General features: G+C 44.4%; 1 protein-coding gene across 1 annotated transcript in view; it reads left to right on the top strand.

The window, feature by feature from the left end:
• Window positions 1–21,645, top strand: part of LOC126281899 (semaphorin-2A-like) — a 1,266,817-nt gene that overhangs the window by 1,063,525 nt on the left and 181,647 nt on the right. The window contains exon 7 of the mRNA XM_049981222.1: window positions 8,528–8,758. Coding sequence (XP_049837179.1) covers window positions 8,528–8,758 — 231 coding nt within the window. The remainder of the gene's footprint in view (window positions 1–8,527; window positions 8,759–21,645) is intronic.

Below are 21,645 nucleotides of genomic sequence, written 5' to 3'. Positions count from 1 at the left end.
CTCTGGCCGCGGAAGCCTACGCAGTTACATATGTTCGTTCTCAATTCGTCGCCACTTAGCGCGTTATTGCATGGATCGTACAATAAACATTAATGCCTTGCAATATGGGTTCACAGCTACAATTTGTTAAATTACAGCATTTACCTGTAATTGTTTCGATTTCGCTATTCAATTCGGCATTTCTGCGATTTCTAAGCGTAAGATTTGATACTAAATCGTGTCACAGAAATAGGTTGAAAATGACGTTCTTATGCTACTTTTCATTATGATACCATTGCCATTGATTATTATTATTAAAATTAGTAGATTTATTATTGACGTCCATGTGAATAATTTACTGCTTTTATAAGTAAGATTTTAATGAGGATGCTTGATTGAGTTGTCCGGCATTTTAGTTCAAAAATGGCTCTGAGCACTATGAGACGCAACTGCTGTGGTCGTTAGTCCCCTAGAGCTTAGAACTACTTAAACCTAACTAACCTAAGGACATCACACACATCCATGCCCGAGGCAGGATTCGAACCTGCGACCGAAGCAGTCGCACGGTTCCGGACTGCGTGCCTAGCATTTTAGTTATTGCATGTTTGACATAAGCTGTACAGATTAATTATTTATTTTCTATCTGTTTCCGTCGTAGCAACAAACCTCACAAGAAGGGATAAAGCTGTGCAGATAGATGTGTATACAATTAAACTGCCCATGGGATGAACTGGAAACTATCATTCATAAAATATTGACAAAACTAGCACTGTGGTTAAACACAACGATCGTTAATGGTGGAACCCGAGGACTGTATACTGGCAGAAGCAGCCAAGATGTACCGGCTAGGAGCCGGTGTAAATGTTTTACTAACAAGGAAGTCCTTGAATGCGAGGTGGCAAGTTTAATTTTGATTAATGCTCATTTGAAAGTGTTGTGTTAACAACCATGACAGAAAAAAAATTAGTGCTAATAACTCACATCTACAGCTACATGTAGATCCATACTCCGCAAGCCACCTGACGGTGTGTGGCGGAGGATACCTTGAGTACCTCTATCGGTTCTCCCTTGTCGGTATGCCTTTGTGTGGGCTCTAATCTCTCTGATTTTATCCTCATGGTCTTTTGGCGAGATTTTCGTAGAGGGAGCAATATACTGATTGACTCCTCGGTGAAGGTATGTTCTCGAAACGTCAACAACAGCCTGCACCGAGCTACTGAGCGTCTCTCCTGCAGTCTTCCACTGGAGTTTCTCTATCATCTCTGTAACGCTTTCGCGATTACTAAATGATCCTGTAACGAACCACGCGGCTCTCCGTTGGATCTTCTCTATCTCTTCTATCAACCCTATCTGGTACGGATCCCACACTGCTGAGCAGCATTCAAGCAGTGGGCGAACAAGCGTACTGTAACCTACTTCCTTTGTTTTCGGATTGCATTTCCTTTGGATTCTTCCAATGAATCGCAGTCTGGCATCTGCTTTACCGACGATCAACTTTATATGATCATTCAATTTTAAATCACTCCTCATGCCTACTGCCAGATAATTTATGTAATTAACTGCTTTCAGTTTCTGACCTGCTATATTGTAGCTAAATGATAAGGGATCTTTCTTTCTATGTATTCGTAGCACATTACACTTGTTTACATTGAGATTCAATTGGCATTCCCTGCACCATTCGTCAATTCGCTGCAGATCCTCCTGCATTTCAGTGCAATTTTCCATTGTTACAACCTCTCGATATACCACAGCATCATCCGCAAAACGCCTCAATAAACTTCCTATGTCATCCACAAGGTCATTTATGTATATTGTGAATAGCAACGGCCTTATGACACTCCCCTGCGGCACACCTGAAATCATTCTTACATCGGAAGACTTCTCTCCATTGAGAATGCCATGCTGCGTTCTGTTATCTAGGAACTCTTCAATCCAGTCACACAATTGGTCTGATAGTCCACATGCTCTTACTCCGTTCATTACTCGACTGTGGGGAACTGTATCGAACGCCTTGCGGAAGTCAAGAAACGTGGCATCTACCTGTGAACCCGTGTCTATGGCCCTCTGAGTCTCGTGGACGAATAGCGCGAGCTGGGTTTCACAAGACCGTCTTTTTCGAAACCCTTGCTAATTCCTAAGGTCCAGAAAAGTCATTATACTCGAACATAATAGGTGTTCCAAAATTCTACAACTGATCGACGTTAGAGATATAGGTCTATAGTTCTGCACATCTGTTCGACGTACCTTCTTGAAAACGACCAGTGCCCTTTTAGAATCCTTTGGAACGCTTCGCTCTTCTAGAGACCTACGGTACACCGCTGCAAGAAGGGGGGCTAGTTCCTTCGCGTACTCTGTGTAAAATCGAACTGGTATCCCATCAGGTCCAGCGGCCTTTCCTCTTTTAAGCGATTTTAATTGTTTTTCTATCCCTCTGTCGTCTATTTCGATATCTACCATTTTGTCATCTGTGCGACAATCTAGAGAAGGAACTACAGTACAGTCTTCCTCTGTGAAACAGCTTTTGGAAAAGACATTTAGTATTTCGGCCTTTAGTCTGTCATCCTCTGTTTCAGAGCAATTTTGGTCACAGAGTGTCTGGACATTTTGTTTTGATCTACCTACCGCTTTAACATGAGATGAAAATTTCTTAGGATTTTCTGCCATGTCAGTACATAGAAGTTTACTTTGGAATTCATTGAACGCCTCTCGCGTAGCACTCCTTACCATGTGCATCATGAAGGCGATAGAAAATGAGTGTACGAGAGATGCAGGGATCAACTTTCTGTGGGAGATATGTATTACTCTTTACAAAATAAACACAGTCGACATTCAAGAAATGTTCAAAACAAACCACTAGTTTGCACCATGAACACGGAATGAAAAAATGGCTCGCCACAGTGACCAAGAAAGTTAGTACCATCAAGACCGCAGGCGAAGACCTTGGAAATTACCAACAGTGCAGGACGTTCAGCTAGACTGACACTCCTAAAGAATGCTAATGGAATTACAATGAAGAGCCAAAGTAACTGGAACACCTGCCTAATATAGTGCAGGGCCCCCGACCGCGTAGAAGTGTCGCAGCACGAGGTGGCGTGGACTCGACTAAAATAGAGCTGGAGGGAACTGACACCATGAATCCTGCAGGGCCCTCCCCAAATCTGTAAGAGTGTACTTTGCATGGGATCGCAGATATGCTCAATAATCTTCATGTCTTGGGAGTTTGGCGCCAGCGGAAATTTTTAAAGTCAGAAGAGTTTTCTCAGGAGCCTCTCTGTAGGAATTCTGGACGTGTGGGGTGTCGTACTTTCGTACTGTAATTGCCCAAGTCCGCCGGAATGCACAGTGGACATGAATGGATGAAGGTGATCAGACAGGATGCTTACGTACGGGTCACCTGTCAGATCCGTATCTAGAAGTATCAGGAGTCCCATATCACTCCAACAGCACACATACCACACACCATTACAGAGTCTCCACCAGCTTGAACAGTCCCCTGCTGACATGCATGGTACATGGATTCATGAGGATGTCTCCGTGCCCATACACGTCCATCCGCTCGATACAGTTTGAAACGAAACTCATCCGAACAGGCAACATGTTTCCAGTCATCGACAGTCTATTTTCGCTGTTGTCTCGCCCAGGCGAGGCGTAAAGCTTTTTCTTGTGCAGCCATCAAGGGTACACGAGTGGGCCTTTGGCTTCGAAAGCTCATATCGACTATGTTTCGTTGAGTGGTTCGCACGCCGACACTTGTTGATAGCCCAGCATTGGAGTCTACAGCAATGAGCGGAAGGGTTGAACGACTCTCTTCAGTCGTCGCTGATCCCGTTCTTGCAGGATCTTTTTCCTGGGGCAACGATTTTTGAGATTTAATGTTTTACCGAATTCCTGATATTCTCGGTACACTCGTGAAATGGTCGTACCGGAAAATCCCCACTTTACCGCTATCTCGGAAATTCTGTGTCCCATTGCTCGTGCGCCGAATGTAACACCACGTTTAAGCTGACTTAAATCTTAGTTACCTGCCATTGTAACAGCAGTAACCGACCTAACAACTGCGCAAATTGTTACCTTAAATAGGCGTTTTCGAACGCAGCGCCGTATGCTGTCTTTTTAAATATCTGTATTTGAATACGCATGCGTATACCTGTTTCTTTGGCGCTTCAGTGTATATTGCTGTAACAGGGTAGTGAGAAGTGCTGGATTTTGATGTCATACAACCGATTGGGAAACAGTCTATCGTGGAAATTATCGTGAAAGTGGTTATCGTTTAAAGAGAAATAGCAAATTGTGAGATAAAATGCTTTATAGACTGGGAGAAAACAAACATCCAGAGGTTCGGATGGTATGAACTGCAATATCACACACGTTTCAGGAGGGACAATTTGCTCTCTAGCAGCGTAATTTTTATACTCAGGACAAGAACAAAGTAAAAGTAGGTAATTTGATCAGCTATTAGCGAAAAGCAGTGCTCATACCATAGTGGTAGTTCTCTTACGCCCATTTTCCCACTTTGCTTGCTATGAAGTAAGCATACCCTACTGCCTTTGGAATATCACGCACAAGAGACATAATTGCAGAGGACAACTAGTCGCAGCACAGTAAATAACTGCCCAGCCAATTTTCCATACAGATTAACAGTCGGTATAATTGTCTACGAATCCCTTTAAGTTTTTGGGGTCGATTCCGCAGTTCACTCTTCTTCAAGTGGACACTTTGTTTATTTCATGTCGTCCAGTCCGGTAGCACTGTTTGAAGCTACGCAACCAACCACTGCTATCCTTGAAATCACTGAAATCAATGTCACGCGCAGTTTTTTGTGCATAACATAGTAGATCATTTACATGCACACCTAGTAAATTGTGTCGAGAATCCCTGAAACGCACAAAAATCAGTTTCTGTAATGAGTGCACTTTTGTCCTTCCTTGAATATCTGTAGTTTTTCTTATGCACTACACTGTCGCGCTGACGGGGACTTTTCGAAATCTGTTCATAATTGTTTTTCGACTATGCTGCGGATGATCTTCCGTGTAAGTAATGATGTTGTACCTGCTCCTTGGACTCGATTGTCCTTCACTACATTTCACGGGAGACAGCATTTGTGATTGACTGACAAGGATGATGAGCTACGTGGCTCGAACCTATTTCACTATCACTTTCACTTGTTAAACACGTATTGTCATTATTGTACTCCTCATGTACATTTCCCGCAGTTTTTTCTCACTCTTCGAAATTCTTTTATTCGTTTTCAACGGAATGTCAACTTCGGCGACTGTTCTTGTAGATATAATACAATGTATTCTTTGTTTATAGTTCTCCTTGGTCTGGACACCTCCAGTCCGCCATCTGTTGCCATTAGCAGCCAATTTTGTGGCTTTATGGTAGATGTCGTATGCTGTAGGCAACCTGTTGCGATCTCGTGCTGAAGGGGTTCCTTGTAAGATCCGCTAGTGTAATACTAAAACACAAAAATTATACAGTACTGTTTATCAACTGGTTGTGTAGTTCACCCTTGCAAATGGAACTAACATTAAGGGGATCTACAGCCTCGATTGTGACAAGAAAATAAACATATGCGATAGATGTAAGATACGTGTTCCACCGCAAATATACACGATTCTGCTGTAAAATGGCATGACAACTGATTTATGACAATGCTCAGCAGTTTTTTCCTGTGTTGCAAAGTGACTTAACAACAGATTCGTGCCACTGCTCAGCAACGTTTTGGAGAAAACCCTGTGAATGACAGAGAAAAATATGAGAAAAGCTTGAAGAAATCAGTTTAGGTGGCTTGCCCCAGGGCTGTAGCAGAATATACATCAGTTCATGGCAGGTGGTGATCCTGTGGATTCAGTGATAGCCTTTTTTTTCCTACAGTTGATGGTAGTGAATGCTTTGTTCCTTCCACTAGCAAGCGGGACGAATTGGAAAAGCACACTTGCCTGGAAATAGTTCAAGAAAGCTATATTTAGAGATCCTGTGAATGACAGAGAAAAATATGAGAAAAGCTTGAAGAAATCAGTTTAGGTGGCTTGCCCCAGGGCTGTAGCAGAATATACATCAGTTCATGGCAGGTGGTGATCCTGTGGATTCAGTGATAGCCTTTTTTTCCTACAGTTGATGGTAGTGAATGCTTTGTTCCTTCCACTAGCAAGCGGGACGAATTGGAAAAGCACACTTGCCTGGAAATAGTTCAAGAAAGCTATATTTAGAGATCTGTCCTTCTCGAGGTAGAAGCGTGAGGCAGGAAAGACCTAGAAGTAGATCTATTCAGAACTGTTACGACACACAGAAGGAAACACCAACTGCTTAACTGCCTACAAACGGATGTGTGACTGGGTACACAGGACATTTGCCGATCTTGGATATGAGAAAGGCGCAAGGTTGTGTTATGCAATGTGATAGTCAGAGAGAAGTGTGTAAGTAAAATGCACGGGGAATTTAAGTTTCACTACAAGTGAAAATTGTTTCTTGCAATTCCACGGTAAGTGGCGATACGAACTAAGAAATTGTTCGAGACTACGGCAAAAAATGCTATGAAAAAATAGTAAATAAGCAGAAAGACACTTTCTCGCACAAAAACTTCTCAGCATTGTCTTGCCATATGGTAACAAACCAAAAACGATGAATAAATAAAAATTAATTTAAAATTTCTTTGTTTAAACTGTTATACGATAATTTGTGTATCAGGCTCTATCACAAGACACTTGTTACATAACAGGAGGCCTGCAAAAGGGGGGCCAGAGGGAGAAAATTGATAATGAGATGAAATTATGGAACCGTAATTGAAAAATTAAGCTGATTATTAAAGAAGATACAATTTAATATAGAAAATGTTGGGGTTTTCTGCGACTGAGTGGGGGTGATGGAATGGACTGACATACGCTAGGGTAACGTTGTCGAATCAAAAAATTAAAAGTGCGTGTCCAATTGTCGATCTAAGATCGAACCTCTCCTAAAATACATAATTACAATTGAAAGGCTCGGACACTGTCCCACGATGTAAATATACAATCCCAACGAGGATGGAGCATGTTACAAAATGCAGCTGACTTGGCTGTTTGTAATTAAAAAAAAGTTGTAGAACCAATGAATTTAAATATCAATTCCTGAGTCACTAGTGATATGTCTTCCCAACAGTTCTAAGGGTACCGTGTAACTAAACTAAAGAGCCAAAGAAACTGGTACACCTGCCTAATATTGTGCACGGCCCCTGTGAGCATGCAGAAGTGCCACAATACGACGCGGCATAGAGTAACGTCTGAAGTAGTGCTGGAGGGAATTGACACCATTAATTTTGCAGGGCTGTCCGAAAGAGTACGGTGTGTGTGTGTGTGTGTGTGTGTGTGTGTGTGTGTGTGTGTGTGTGAGAGAGAGAGAGAGAGAGAGAGAGAGAGAGAGAGAGAGAGAGAGAGTATGTGTGTGTAAAGAGAGAGAGAGAGAGAGAGAGAGAGAGAGAGAGAGAGAGAGTATGTGTGTGTAAGTATTTAAATTGACAAGAGTGTTCCTGGAGCGACTTTGTAACAATTCTGGACGTGTGAGGATCCCATTGTCCTGCAGGAATTGCCCAAGTCCGTCGGAATGCAAAATGGACATGAATGGATGTGGGTGATCGGACAGAATGCTTACGTACATGTCACCTGTCACAGTCGTAGCTAGATGGATCAGGGTTCCCATATCATTCCAATCGCACACGCCACACACCATTACAGAGGCTCCACCAGCTTGAACAGTGCCCTGCTGACATGCAGGAGCTATGAATTCATGAGGTTGTCTCCATACCCGTAGACGTCCATCCACTCGATACAATTTCAAACGAGACTTGTCCAACCAGGCAACATGTTTCCAGTCAACAACAGTCAAATTTCGCTGTTGACGAGCCCAGGCGAGGCGTAAAGCTTTGTGTCGTGCAGTCATCAAGGGTACACGAGTGAGCCTTCGGCTGCGAAAGCCCCAATCGACTATGTTACGTCGAATGGTTCGCACGCCGACAGCTGCTGATGACCCAGCTTTGAAATCTGCAGCAATTTTCCGAAGGTTTGTACTTCTGTCACGTTGAACGATTCTCTTCAGTCGTCGTTGCTCCCGTTCTTGCAGGATCTTTTTTCCGGCCGCAGCGATGAAGGAAATTTGATGTTTTACCGGATTCGTGATATTCGAGGTACACTCGTGAAATCATCGTACAGGAAAATTCCCACTTCATCGCTACCGCGGAGATGCTGTGGTGCCGGCGACTATATCAAGACTTTCAAACTTAGTTAAATCTTGATAACCTGCCACTGTAGCAGCAGCAACCGATGTAACAACTGCGGCAGACACTTGTTGTCTTCTATAGGCTCTGCCGACCGCACTGCCGTATTCTGCATGTTTGCATATTTCTGTATTTGAATACGCGTCCCTCTACCAGTTTCTTTGGCGCTTCAGTGTATTTACTTTCTTTACTTTCAGACCGTCTAGTTGCTCCTCCACAGCTCCACACGCATGATCTGGCGCGTAAGCTTACTCGTAAGCAGACGGTGACTGGGTGTGTGGTGGCTTCTGTTGGCAGAGCCGGACTTCGTGGGGTCGTTCGAGAGCGGCGAGCACGTGGTGTTCTTCCTGCGCGAGCCGGCCGTCGAGTACATCAACTGCGGCAAGCGGGTGTACTCGCGCGTGGCCCGCGTCTGCAAGGCGGACACGGGCGGCAAGAACGTGCTCGCCCACAACTGGGCCACCTTCCTCAAGGCGCGCCTCAACTGCTCGCTGCCCGGCGAGTTCCCCTTCTACTTCGACGAGATACGTAAGTCCCACAGCGTATCACTCCCGCTACAACCCAGAACTCCTCTCCACACTTTGAGTTTTGGTACCATTTCCTCGACACGAGAAGTCATAAACACCTTATTATCACTATTAGAATGTGCTACCAGAAAACGTTGCCATATTGCTCACGGACCTGTACACCAGTGTGCCTTACAAAGAGAGCTGCTTCTACACTACTGGCCATTAAAATTGCTACACCACGAAGATGACAGGAAGAAGATGCTGTGATATGCAAATGATTAACTTTTCAGAGCATTCACACAAGTTTGGTGCCGGTGGCAACACCTACAACGTGCTGACATGAAGAAAGTTTCCAACCGATTTCTCATACACAAACAGCAGTTGACCGGCGTTGCCTGGTGAAACGTTGTTGTGATGCCTCGTGTAAGGAGGAGAAATGTAAGGAGGAGAAATGCGTACCATCACGTTTCCGACTTTGATAAAGGTCGGATTGTGGCCCATCGCGATTGCGGTTTATCGCATCGCGACATCGCTCCTCGCGTTGGTCGAGATCCAATGACTGTTAGCAGAATATGGAATCGGTGGGTTCAGGAGGGTAATACGGAACGCCGTGCTGGATCCCAACGGCTTCGTATCACTAGCAGCCGCGATGACAGGCATCTTATCCGCATGGCTGTAACGGATCGTGCAGCCACGTCTCGATCCCTGAGTCAACAAATGGGGACGTTTGCAAGAGAACAACCATCTGCACGAAAAGTTCGACGACGTTTGCAGCAGCACGGGCTATCAGCTCGGAGACCATGGCTGCGGTTACCCTTGACGGTGCACCACAGACAAGAGCGCCTGCGATGGTGTACTCAACGACGAACCGGGTCCACGAATGGGAAAACGTTATTTTTTCGGCTGAATCCAGGTTCTGTTCACAGCATCACGATGGTCGCATCCGTTTTTGGCGACATCGCGGTGAACACACATTGGAAGCATGTATTCGTCATCGCCATACTGGCGTACCACCCGGCGTGATGGTATGGGGTGCCATTGGTTACACGTTTTGGTCACCTCTTGTTCGCATTGACGGCACTTTGAACAGTAGACGTTACATTTCAGATGTGTTACGACCCTTGGCTCCACCCTTCGTTAGATCCCTGCGAAACCCTAAATTTCAGCAGGATAATGCACGACCGCATGTTGCAGGTCCTTTACGGGCCTTTCAGGATACAAAAAATGTTCGACTGCTGCCCTTGCCAGCACATTCTCCAGATCTCTCACCAACTGAAAACGTCTGGTCAATGGTGGCCGAGCAACTGGCTCGTCACAATACTCCAGTCACTACTATTGATTAACTGTGGTATCGTGTTGAAGCTGCATGGCCAGCTGTACCTGTACACGCCATGCAAGATCTGTTTGACTCAATGTCCAGGCGTAGCAATGCCGTTATTACGGTCAGAGGTGGTTGTTCTGATTCCTCAGGATCTATGCACCCAATCTGCGTGAAAATGTAATCACATGTCAGTTCTAGTATAATATATTTGTCCAATGAATACCCGTTTGTCATCTGCATTTCTTCTAGGCGTAGCAATTTTAATGGCCAGTAGTGTACATGTCCCTACTCAAGTCCGAAAACACGTCGGAGTCACTATAGTCTCTTTCCCTCAAGTTCACGTTCAACTTCGATGAGGTGTGTACTTCGTAAAGTCCTCACTTTCGCTACGAGAGTGAGCTGCTCTACTACTGAGCTCCAGTCCTCAAGGCACAACGCCCGGCTTAACTGTTTGCTGCCAGCAGAGATCACATTTGACGTAGGTACGTAAATCCCAAGATATGCCATTCCATTACAGGGAGCTGTTAGCGCGTAGTATTTATGATCGGTTTCAACTGGTATCTACCGGGTGAGTTACACTTTGATAGTACTACATAACGCTATGTTTACTTCTCACCTGTCCTCATTTTTTTTCGTTTTTTTTAGTATTTATTCTAACGAGATGTGGTCAATGGATAATTAGTCTACATGATTAGGAAATTAAATGGTTTATTCCAACTTCAAGCACAGATCCCCTAAACTATCATCGCAGTCAGCAGCTGCCATAAGGGAGTAATATCGTGGTGCGCGTCTGTCGGCGAATATCTTGGGCTAATGTAAACGAAATGCGTATGGCATGGTTGGCTGGGAGTCCCTCAACACAAATGTTCAGCCGCTTGTGGCAACCTCTTTCAATTGGGCACCGCTTCGGCGCCATCGACGTCCTAGTTGGGGAATGGCTACCTGCTGTTTAACGTGGAATCCGAACCACGTCCATTTCTTTGATTATTTTAAATAGTCGACAGGTCAAAGATAGAATGAAAAATTCCTGTGCCTGACCGGAATTCGATGCCATTGCCTTACGGTCTCCAGGTTCGCTCTTGACAAATAGAGCACCAAGCCCGATAAGAATTTTTTATTTATTTTGTTATCACACATTGTATTTTGAGGCTGAGACATAGGAAGAAAGACTGGTGTTTGGCTATACCAGGTTGAAAAAATGCCTAAAAATCAAAGTCATAGAAAAGGTGAATCACAGGTGACTCAGATTGGGATGTCAATCCGGATTGTAGATTCGATCAAAATCTGTCTCATATCTCTTAGGAAGTACGTTTGAAACTCTCTCTCTGTAGACCAGCTGTTTACGAAGAATATATTTTTACGGATGTGATGTGTACTTCGTTAAATGCATTGTCCAGTCAAATTATTGTGACCACCTGTTAAAAGTCTGATCAACCATCTTTCGCTACGCGAGACGCGCAGGAAGAGAGTCAGTGACGATCTGGAAGGTACCGCCAGGGGTGTGGGGCCATGCCTACCCCCGTGCCCTGGCTAAGTGAGCTAGGTTTCTCGGCTGACTTTGTATGACGAAAACCTCACACCTACACAGCGAACTGTGTGATATGTTGCAAAGTCCTTCTGGTAGATCCCATCGTCTAGAGGAAAAACAAAGTCCATATAGTGGTGGACACGGTCCCCAAGCATAGATGAATAATTTTGTTGATATCTTGTGTTTTCCGCAATGACGAGATCAGCCACGGAATGCCACGAAAACAATGCCCAGCCCATACCGGTGTTTCCTGTGGACGTTTCGCGCCGTTCACATCAATGGCCATCTGTCCGATGGAACCTAGAACGTGACACATTTGAAAAGGTGATGACAGGTATTACTCATTAGAGGTCTAGTTCAGATACTGGCTTGCAAATTCCATCCTTCATCGCCCATGAACAACAGTAAGCATGGGTGCGTGAACCAGGCGCCTACTTCACAGGCCGTACAAAGTAATGTGCTTTGAACAGTCGTTGAGGAGACACTGTTGTCAAATCATCGGTTTGTCTCGAACACATTTCCGCTGCCGTCGTCCATCCTTGTCCTCTGTGGCCTGTGGTGCTTAACACTTGTCTCGACGCTGGTATTGGATCGCGCCATTTTGCAATGCACGGTATACTTTAACCACAGCAGCGCGCGAACGGTTTGTAAACTTAGCCGTTTCGAAAATGCTCCCACAGTGATCATATTTTGGACGTCAGATTACTAGCGCCGTTTCCGAATTAAAAAAAAAATCGCTCTGAACACTATCGGACTCAACGTCTGAGGTCATCAGTCCCCTAGAACTTAGAACTACGTACTTAAACCTAACTAATCTAAGGACATCACACACATCTAGGCTCGAGACAGGGTGAGAACCTGCGACCGTAGCGGTTCCAGACTGAAGCGCCTAGAACCGCTCGGCCACATCGGCCGGCGCGAATTACAACAACTAATGTCCCCCACCCTCTGACGCGCTTCTGCATACCCTCCACTGTTTTTGGTTGCCGCCTACTGTTCTTTTATTTATTTACACGTTAAGTTCCGTAAGACCAAATTGAGGAGCAAATCTCCAAGGTCATGGAACGTGTCAGTAAATGAAATTACAACGTAAAAGTATTAACAGATAAAAAAAATGTTTGTGAACCCAGAAAAAGTCAAGCCATAAGTTTAAGTAAACGCACTCAATAATACAACATAAGAATCAGCTTAATTTTTCGAGGAACTCCTCAACAGAATAGAAGGATTGACCCATGGGAAAACTCTTCACTGAGTGTCTGTGAGTGGTTATTGTACGTCGACTTCGAACATAGGCAGTGGTCACATTAACAGAGGGTGGGGCAAAGAATAGTGCCTCGACATTTTGAAACCATTTGTGGCAGCATTAACGGAGGAGGGAAAAACCTACCGTTACTGCAACAACATGGACCAACTGCCCATACAATCAGCCGAAGCTTGGAACATATTTACACAATCTTCACGCCTGACAAGAGTTGTTAGCAGACTTCAATCTGGTCGCAGGCTTAGATGGCCACCCAGGTCACCAGATCAAGCAGTGTACGATTAATTTCTGTGGCGAACCTTGAAGTCTAAGGTATATTGCAACAACCCTTCTAGTATGAAAGAACTGCAGCAGAACATTACAGATGAGATTGCAGGAGTTTCAGCAGTCCAGCTTCGATCCACCTTCAGCAATTTGCTGACCATGGCCCAAAAGTGCCAAAAGGTGAATGATGGTCACTTTCAACATCTGCTGTAGTCTTTTTAGTACTGTATCTCCTTTCCTCTGCTGTGTTTCTTTGCACGCTGCAATGCTGTTCTCCACATCACTTTTATTTACGGCACCCGTATAACTGCACCGTGTGTAACCTGAGTCACCTGTCATGGGCTCACGACGTGAGAGGATTATTACGGGTAGTGAGATTATTACCGCTTTCCTTATACGTCCCGCTTAGAACTATTATTGTGTATATTAAAACCGAAATCCAGACGACATCGGCCAAAGACCGGAGGTTTATAGCATACTAAAACTGCGCACAAAGCAGCAGCAATAATCAAGATTAGTCTTAAGTAGGATAATAATTCTGTAAACATCCGTTTACATAAATCATTCGTAAATATGATCGAGTAATATCCCCAGATTCACAACCTATTTCGTCGCAATATAATGCATAACAGTGTACGCTACTAAGGTTGCCATCTACTAACGAAGTGCAGTACCAAATGGGACGTGCTGAGCATTACGTCACCTACCTCTTTGCGATAGTTATAGGGCATGTATGGAGAACAGTGAAGAAACTGCAGTTCGTTAGTTTTCTTTGCAGAAGTGAAAGTAAAACTAAATTATAAGCTGCTAAAAGTCCAAAGTTGGCTAAGAAATAAGAGAAGTTCTGGTATTATTACATTAGTACACGTAACTTAACACTAATCTTGGCACAGCTAATCTTGAGCTAGTGCAGTTAGTTAACGGATCTAACTATTGATGACATACGCTGAACCACATTACACTCTGCTGGAATAGGGCGACAGTTCATATCTGTGTCCTACCATCTAGAATTACGTTTTATGTGCTGTCCCTAAACCATTCCAGGCAACTGGTGGCATACATACTCTGAAAGGGCAACGACGATTTCCTTCCCAAAACTTGCGCTTGTGCCTGTGTACCGATGATGACGGCTTCAGTTTGGACGAAACCGGTAATCATGGAATAAAAAGTATTCCTGCGATCTTGGCTACCAGTTTATTGTGTTACAAATCATATCCGTCGGAAGAAACCTATCCTTTTCCGGAATTTTACTTGACACTGTTGAAGCAAATTCATGACATTGTAGCTCAGAAGGCCCACCATAGGATAACAATCGGTATTCTTTCTATGACAGAAACTCCTTTACTAGATTTGTTCTTACAATTTTCGCTCCGTCATCCGTTTAATTATTTTATCTTCTTATTTACTTTTTCAGTCCTTCTTAGTCATATTAAAATGGATAGGATACTTCCTCGATTCGGTTTATAACCAAAACACTTCCGAAGGAAATGCAATCCGAAAACAAAGGAAGTAGGTTACAGTACGCTTGTTCGCCCAGTGCTTGAATACTGCTCAGCAGTGTGGGATCCGTACCAGATAGGGTTGTTAGGACAGATAGAGAAGATCCAATTGAGAGCAGCTCGCTGCGTTACAGGATCATTTAGTAACCGCGAAAGCGTTACGGAGATGATAGATAAAGTCCAGTGGAAGACTCTGCAGGAGAGACGCTCAGTAGCTCGGTACGGGCTTTTGTTAAAGTTTCGAAAACATACCTTCACCGAAGAGTCAAGCAGTATATTGCTCCCTCCTACGTATATCTCGCGAAAAGACCATGAGGATGAAATCAGAGAGATTAGAGCCGGCACAGAAGCATATCGAACAATACGAGACTGGAATAGAAGGGAGAATCGATAGAGGTACCCAGGGTACCCCCTGCCACACACCGACAGTGTGGATGTAGATGTAGATGTAGATGAAGGGGGTGTAGAAATCAGGATGAAGTGTTCTGCGTTAAATTGACTGCCTGACAAAAAATGTTAAGCACCCATAAGATATGGTCGTGTGTCAATATGACTTCGTACACGTACACACCACTGGCGGGTATGTAAATGAATGTGGAGTTGGAATTCCCAGTGACAGGAAGAAAGGCCGCCAAAGCGCATTACTGCTTTTAATGATTAGTGTTATCACCAGCCTTTGTAGGCTGAATGCTTTTTGCGAAGATCTGAGATATGCCACGTAATCGTGTGAGACAGCGTTATCAGCACCTGAGAGAAACTAAAAGTGGCCTACTCGTCGACTCGTGCAATATCCAGATTTGTAGTGCATTCCTACATGTCAGTGGCCTCATCGTGTACAGCATGGGATATTGAGGGCGGGCGTACTCGTTGTGACGTTTCTGGTCGATGACATCTGACCACCACAAGAGAGGGTCATCGCACTTTGCACCAAGCACACAGTAACCACATGACGTCCGCACTGGTCACCCCAAAACAAGTAGTGTGCTCGCTGCATAAGTTTGTGTTATCCTGCACCACTGCTTGGAGGCTAGCCACAGCAGGACTAGGAAATTCCCGCCTCGCGAGTCGGCTGCCGGTAACTGCACAACACAAACGGCTGCATTTGGAGTGCTGCAGTGGCCGGGAGGCATGCACTGCTGATGACTGGCGTCGCATTCTTTGCAGCGATGACTGGCGGTTCTCCACTACCCCATATGACCATCCTTGGCGGCATAATCGGACCTGCGGCGGACGTCCCATTTTTCCAATGTTTAGATGAGACACAGCGGTGTTGCTCTTGGCGTCACGGTACTGAGAAGCCATAGGCTACGACTTCAGGTTACGGCCGGTATTAACTGAGGGAATCCTTGCAGCACATTGATACGTCACGTATATCCAGCGTCCTCACGTGTTACCTCCTGTATGACGGGATGGTAGTGCCATTCTTGAGCAGGATAATACTTGTCGCCACACGGCACGTGTCTCTATGAAATATCTGCGTGGTGCTGCGGTACTCCTGTGACCAAAGAACTCCCCAGATTTGTCCCGTGTTTATCGCCAGTCGGACCAGCTTAGGCACCATCTCCGTCGCACTACCACTACCAAGGATACCCACGACCAGTTACAAAAGTTGGGGACAAGCTTGCCTCGGGCGAGCAAGCGACGATTTTAGCAGACTTTACACTCCGAATCAGTGTACGCATTCATGCTAGAGTGGCTGCATCGTCACACGTATAAGTGGGCTTACACTACCATGTTCTTTGTGAACACGTTGCGACACCACAATCACTGCAATACACTGAAAAGCCAAAGAAACTGGTATACGCACACGTCTTAAAATACAGAGATATGTAAACAGGCAGAATACGGCGCTGCGATCGGGAACGCCTATGTAAGACAACAAGTGTCTAGCGCCGTTGCTAGATCTGTTACTGCTGGTACAAGAGAGAAGTGAGTTTGAACGTGGTGTTATAGTCGGCGCACAAGCGATGTGACACAGCATCTCCGAGGTAACGATGAAGTGGAGATTTTCCCGTTCTACCATTTCACAAGTATATCAGGAATCCGATAAGACATCAAATCTCCGACATCGCTGCGGCCGGCAAAAGATTCTGCAAGAGCGAGACCAACAAGAACTGAAGAGAACCGTTCAAAGCAACAGAAGTGCAACCCTTCCGCAAATTGCTGCATATTTCAGTGTTGGGCCATCAACAAGTGTCAGCGGGCGAACCGTTCAACATAGGTTTATTTCTAGAATCCTGACGCGATGCAGTCTTTCAACAAAGGAAATTGCTTACAGTACTTTAGTTCGTCCAGCCTTAGAGCACTGTTCGTCTGTATGGGACCCTTACCAGTTAGATTTGATTCGAGGGGTTGAGAAAGTCCAAAAGAGAGCGGCAAGTTTCATGACTGGTACATTTAACCATCGCGAGAGCGTTACAAATCTCACATAAAGTTAGAAGTGGGACACACTTGCAGATAGACGACGCGCTAAACGGAAGGGGCTGCTCACTAAATTCCAAAATCCGATATTTGCCGAGGATATAGCGAATATCGCCATTCAAAGAGGTCGCACTGAGGCGTTCAGATAGTCGTTTCTCCCTCGCACGATCCGCGAGTGGAACAGAGAGGGGGGAGGGGGGAAATATGACTTCGGCGTGAATAGTGCCCTCCCCCACACACCGCTTGGTGGCCAGCGGAGTATACAGGGTGGTCCATTGATCCTGACCGGGCCAAATATCTCACGAAAGAAGCGTCAAACGAAAAAACTACAAAGAACGAAACACGTCTAGCTTGAAGGGAGAAACCAGATGGCGCTATGGTTGGTCCGCTAGATAGTGCTGCCATAGGCCAAACGGATATCAACTGCGATTTTTAAATAGGACTCCCATTTTTTATTACATATTCGTGTAGTGCGTAAAGAAATATGAATGTTATAGTTGGACGACTTTTGCGCTTTGTGCTAGATGGCGCTGTAATAGTCACAAATATCGGGCTCAAAATTTTAGACGAACAGATGGTAACAGGTAGGTTTTTTAAATTAAAATACAGAACGTAGGTACGTTTGAACATTTTATTTCGGTTGTTCCAATGTGATACATGTACCTTTGTGAACGCGTGCTGATACAGCGTGAATACCTGTAAACACCACATTAATGCAATACATGCTCAAAATGATGTCCGTCAACCTCAATGCATTTGGCAATACGTGAGCGACATTCCTCTCAAGAACGAATAGTTCGCCTTCCGTAATGTTTGCACATGCACTCACAATGCGCTGACGCATGTTGTCATGCGTTGTCGGTGGATCACGATGGCAAATATCCTTCAACTTTCCCCACAGAAAAAAAATCTGAGGACGTCAGATGCGGTGAACTTGCGGGCCATGGTGCTTCGACGGCTAATCCACCTGTCATGAAATATGCTATTCAATACTACCTCAACCGCACGCGAGCTATGTGCCGGACATCCATCGTGTTGGAAGTACATGGCCATTCTGTCATTCAGTGTGACACCTTGTAGTAACATCGGTAGAACATTACGTACGAAATCAGCATACATCGCACCATTTAGATTGCCATCGATAAAATGGGGGCCAACTATCCTTCCTCCCATAATTCCGCACCATACATTAACCCGCTAAGGTTTCTGATGTTCTACTTGTCGCAGATATCGTGGATTTTCCGTTGCCCAATAGTGCATATTATGCAGGATTACGTTACCGCTGTTGGTGAATGAAGCTTTGTCGCTAAATAGAACGCGGGAAAAAATGTGTCATCGGCCCTTAATTTCTCTTGTGCCCAGTGGCAGAACTGTACACTACGTTCAAAGTCATCACCATGCAATTGCTGGTGCATAGAAATATGGTACGGGAGCAATCGATATTAATGTAGCATTCTCAACACCGACGTTTTTGAGATTCCCGATTCTCGCGCAGTTTGTCTGCTACTGATGTGCCGATCAACCGCGGCAGCAGCTGAAACACGTACTTGGGCATCATGATTTGTTGCAGGTCGTGGTTGACGTTTCACAAGTGACTGAACACTTCCTGGTTCCTTAAATAACGTAACTATTCGGCGATCGCTCCGGACACTTGGATGATGTCGTCCAGGATACCAAGCAGCAAACATAGCATACGCCCGTTGGGCATTTTGATTACAGCCATACATCAACACGATATCGACCTTTTACACAATTGGTAAACGGTCCATTGTAGCACAGGTAATATATGACGAAGCCAATACCGTTCGCACTGGCGGAATGTTATTTGATACCACGTACTTATACTTTTGTGAATATTATAGCGCCATTTATCACAAAGCGAAAAATGTTGTCCAACTAAAACATTCATATATCTTTACGTACTACATGAGTATGTAATAAAAAAAATGAGGGTTCCCATTTAAGAAAACGCAGGTGATATCCGTTTGACCTATGGCAGCGCCATCTAGCGGGCGAAACATAGCGCTATCTGGTTTCCCCCTTCAAGCTAGACGAGTTTCGGTCTTTGTAGTTTTTTCGCTTGATGCTTATTTAGTGATATATTTCGCCCGGTTACTATCAATGGACCACCCTGTATATGTAGATGTAGATATGGTCTTCCGGAGCCAAAGACCCACTCTGTTACCCTTGATGACTGCACGACACAACGCTTTACATTCGCCTGGGTCCGACGACCCCGACATTGGACTTTTAATGACTGGAAGTATGGTGTGTGGTTGGACGAATATCGTTTCAAATTGTATCGAACGACATGTATAGATATGGAGACTACCTCATGAGTACATGAACCCTGCATGTTCAAGCTGGTGGAGGATCTGCAATGGTGTGGGGTTTGTGCAGCTGTAGTGATTTGGATCTCTGATACGTCTAGATGGACTCTGACAGGTGATGCGTACGTGAGCATCCTGTCTGGTCACCTGCATCCATTCATGTCTATTGTGCTTTCCGACGGATTTGGGCAATTCCAGCAGGACAATGCTACACCCCACACGTCCAGAGTGGCTGCAGGATGGCTCTAGGAACACTCTTCTGAGTTTAAACACTTTCGTTAGCCACGAAAAGTCCCAGACGTGAACACTATTGAGCATATTTGAGATGCCTCGCAATGCGCTATTCAGAAGAGAACTGCACCCCATGTTACTCTTACGAATTTATGGACAGCCCTGCAGTATTCATGGTGTCGTTCCCTCCAGCACTACAAGACATTAGTCGAGTCCATGCCACGCCGTGTTGCTTCAGTACTGCGTGTTCGCGAGGTGCCTACATGATTTTATGCAGGTGTACCATTTCTTTGAGTTTTCCGTGTAATACCACATACCATCTCAACCAGTGAGGATGCGTTTCGTTTCCTCTTCTCCGTCTGAGTGCTTCATTCTTTTGTCAGGCAATGTAAGTGTCAAATGTAAAATTTCTAAACTTCCTACGTTAACTGAATTTCCAATTCAGAAAAGTATTCTCTTATTTTTGGTACTAGTAACAGACTTGGTCTTTCACAGCTTGCAATTCATCAGGTATAATCATAAGAATTTTAAATGATTTAAATCTATGTTGCCTACCTCTACAGATACTTATCAACGTTTTAGTTTTATTTCTGTATCGGAAACTGAGCTCTAAGTCAACAAAACTATTCGTCATTGGTGACAATTTACAGCTAAGGCTATTTCAGTAAATACGTACAAGTAGGTGTTGTTAGCAGTTAGGGACAGTGTGCAGTTACGTTGGCTGGAATGAGTTGGTCCTAGTGAGTATAGCCACGTTATTGATATGCTTGGTTTTTCGCGGAGTTTCACGTACATCGTATTTCGGTCATACCAGCAGCTGCCTGATATGTGAGTCATTCTTCTTTGATTAGATTGACAAGTGTCATTTGTGCAGCTACCGAAAGTTTCCATGAAGCCGCACGACGGCTATTTCAGGAGATCGTACCTCTTGGAACCTCAGCCTCACGTTAACATTTCTGTTGTATTTCACATACGAGGTAAGTACTATAACGTTTAAAGCAGTGAATCTCACACATTTCCTTTTGCATACATTTACAAGTGTAAATTACAACTTTCGCAATACTGATGATTTGCTATTATGGTGCATTAATGTACATTTGATAAACGAACTACGTTACAAACATTTGGTGGTACACAATATGTGACGGTAACAGCTAACGGCTTCGTTTGAGTCTTCCCATCGTTGCTCAACTGATCGTCACTGAAGCGGCGGTTGTGTTTTGGACGGCATTTGTCTAATTTGCCTTTGTCTAATATGTGCTCTAGCTATGGTTGTAGGCTCTCTATCAGTTTCCAGGCCATCAGTGTTCGATTAGTACATATTTCACTTTTATGCGAAGCGAAAATCATACATTCCCTTTAATAAGCTACACAGCGGTGTTTAAAAATTCAATTCACTGTGAGGCTATCAGATTACCTTCAGGTAATGCTAAATTTGGTATTTGCTATAAAACATCCGCAACAGTTGTTATCAGTTTGAATAAATAGCAACTGTAATTCCATGAAATCGTATTTATTTCCACGTCTGGCTTCAGCCTCTGGGCCATTATTATGTAACATGAGCTGCTGTTTAATCAAAAAGCTGCAATTGACGATTTTAATCGCATGTGAATTAGGTAGTAAGGTCTTTATCCTCGATGTTTCTCGCAAACACTTCCGTTGCGGTCTTATTTTTAGGCCGAGAATCGGACAGTGATTCGTCTGTAGGATCTAACAGACTATTGTGTTGAAGATATTTTTTTTTTACTTACAGGTTCCTTTTTTATTTATTTGTTTTTCGTTCAATATCTCTCTACCGTCCTTCAGTATAGTATTCCTGCTTCTCTTGGCGTGAATCCCAACGTCTAGAAAGCTATATTATTCCATCCAAGACACCTCTTCTGCTCATTTCTCGAACGGCTCGGGTAATGGTGAAAGAAAGCTCTTCCTGAGAAATATAACGACCTCATGCATAGGTTTTAGCCAGCTTAGGGAACAAGTCTAAGCACTGTAGGGAGGGTGCGGCAACACTACCCAGTATTTGGGCTACAGCATTGCCGGTATGCGGGCGA

The sequence above is a fragment of the Schistocerca gregaria genome, chromosome 7 (genome assembly GCF_023897955.1).
Source record: "Schistocerca gregaria isolate iqSchGreg1 chromosome 7, iqSchGreg1.2, whole genome shotgun sequence".
In the NCBI taxonomy this organism is placed as follows: Eukaryota; Metazoa; Arthropoda; class Insecta; order Orthoptera; family Acrididae; genus Schistocerca; species Schistocerca gregaria.
This window is presented reverse-complemented; position numbering and strand designations above follow the sequence as displayed.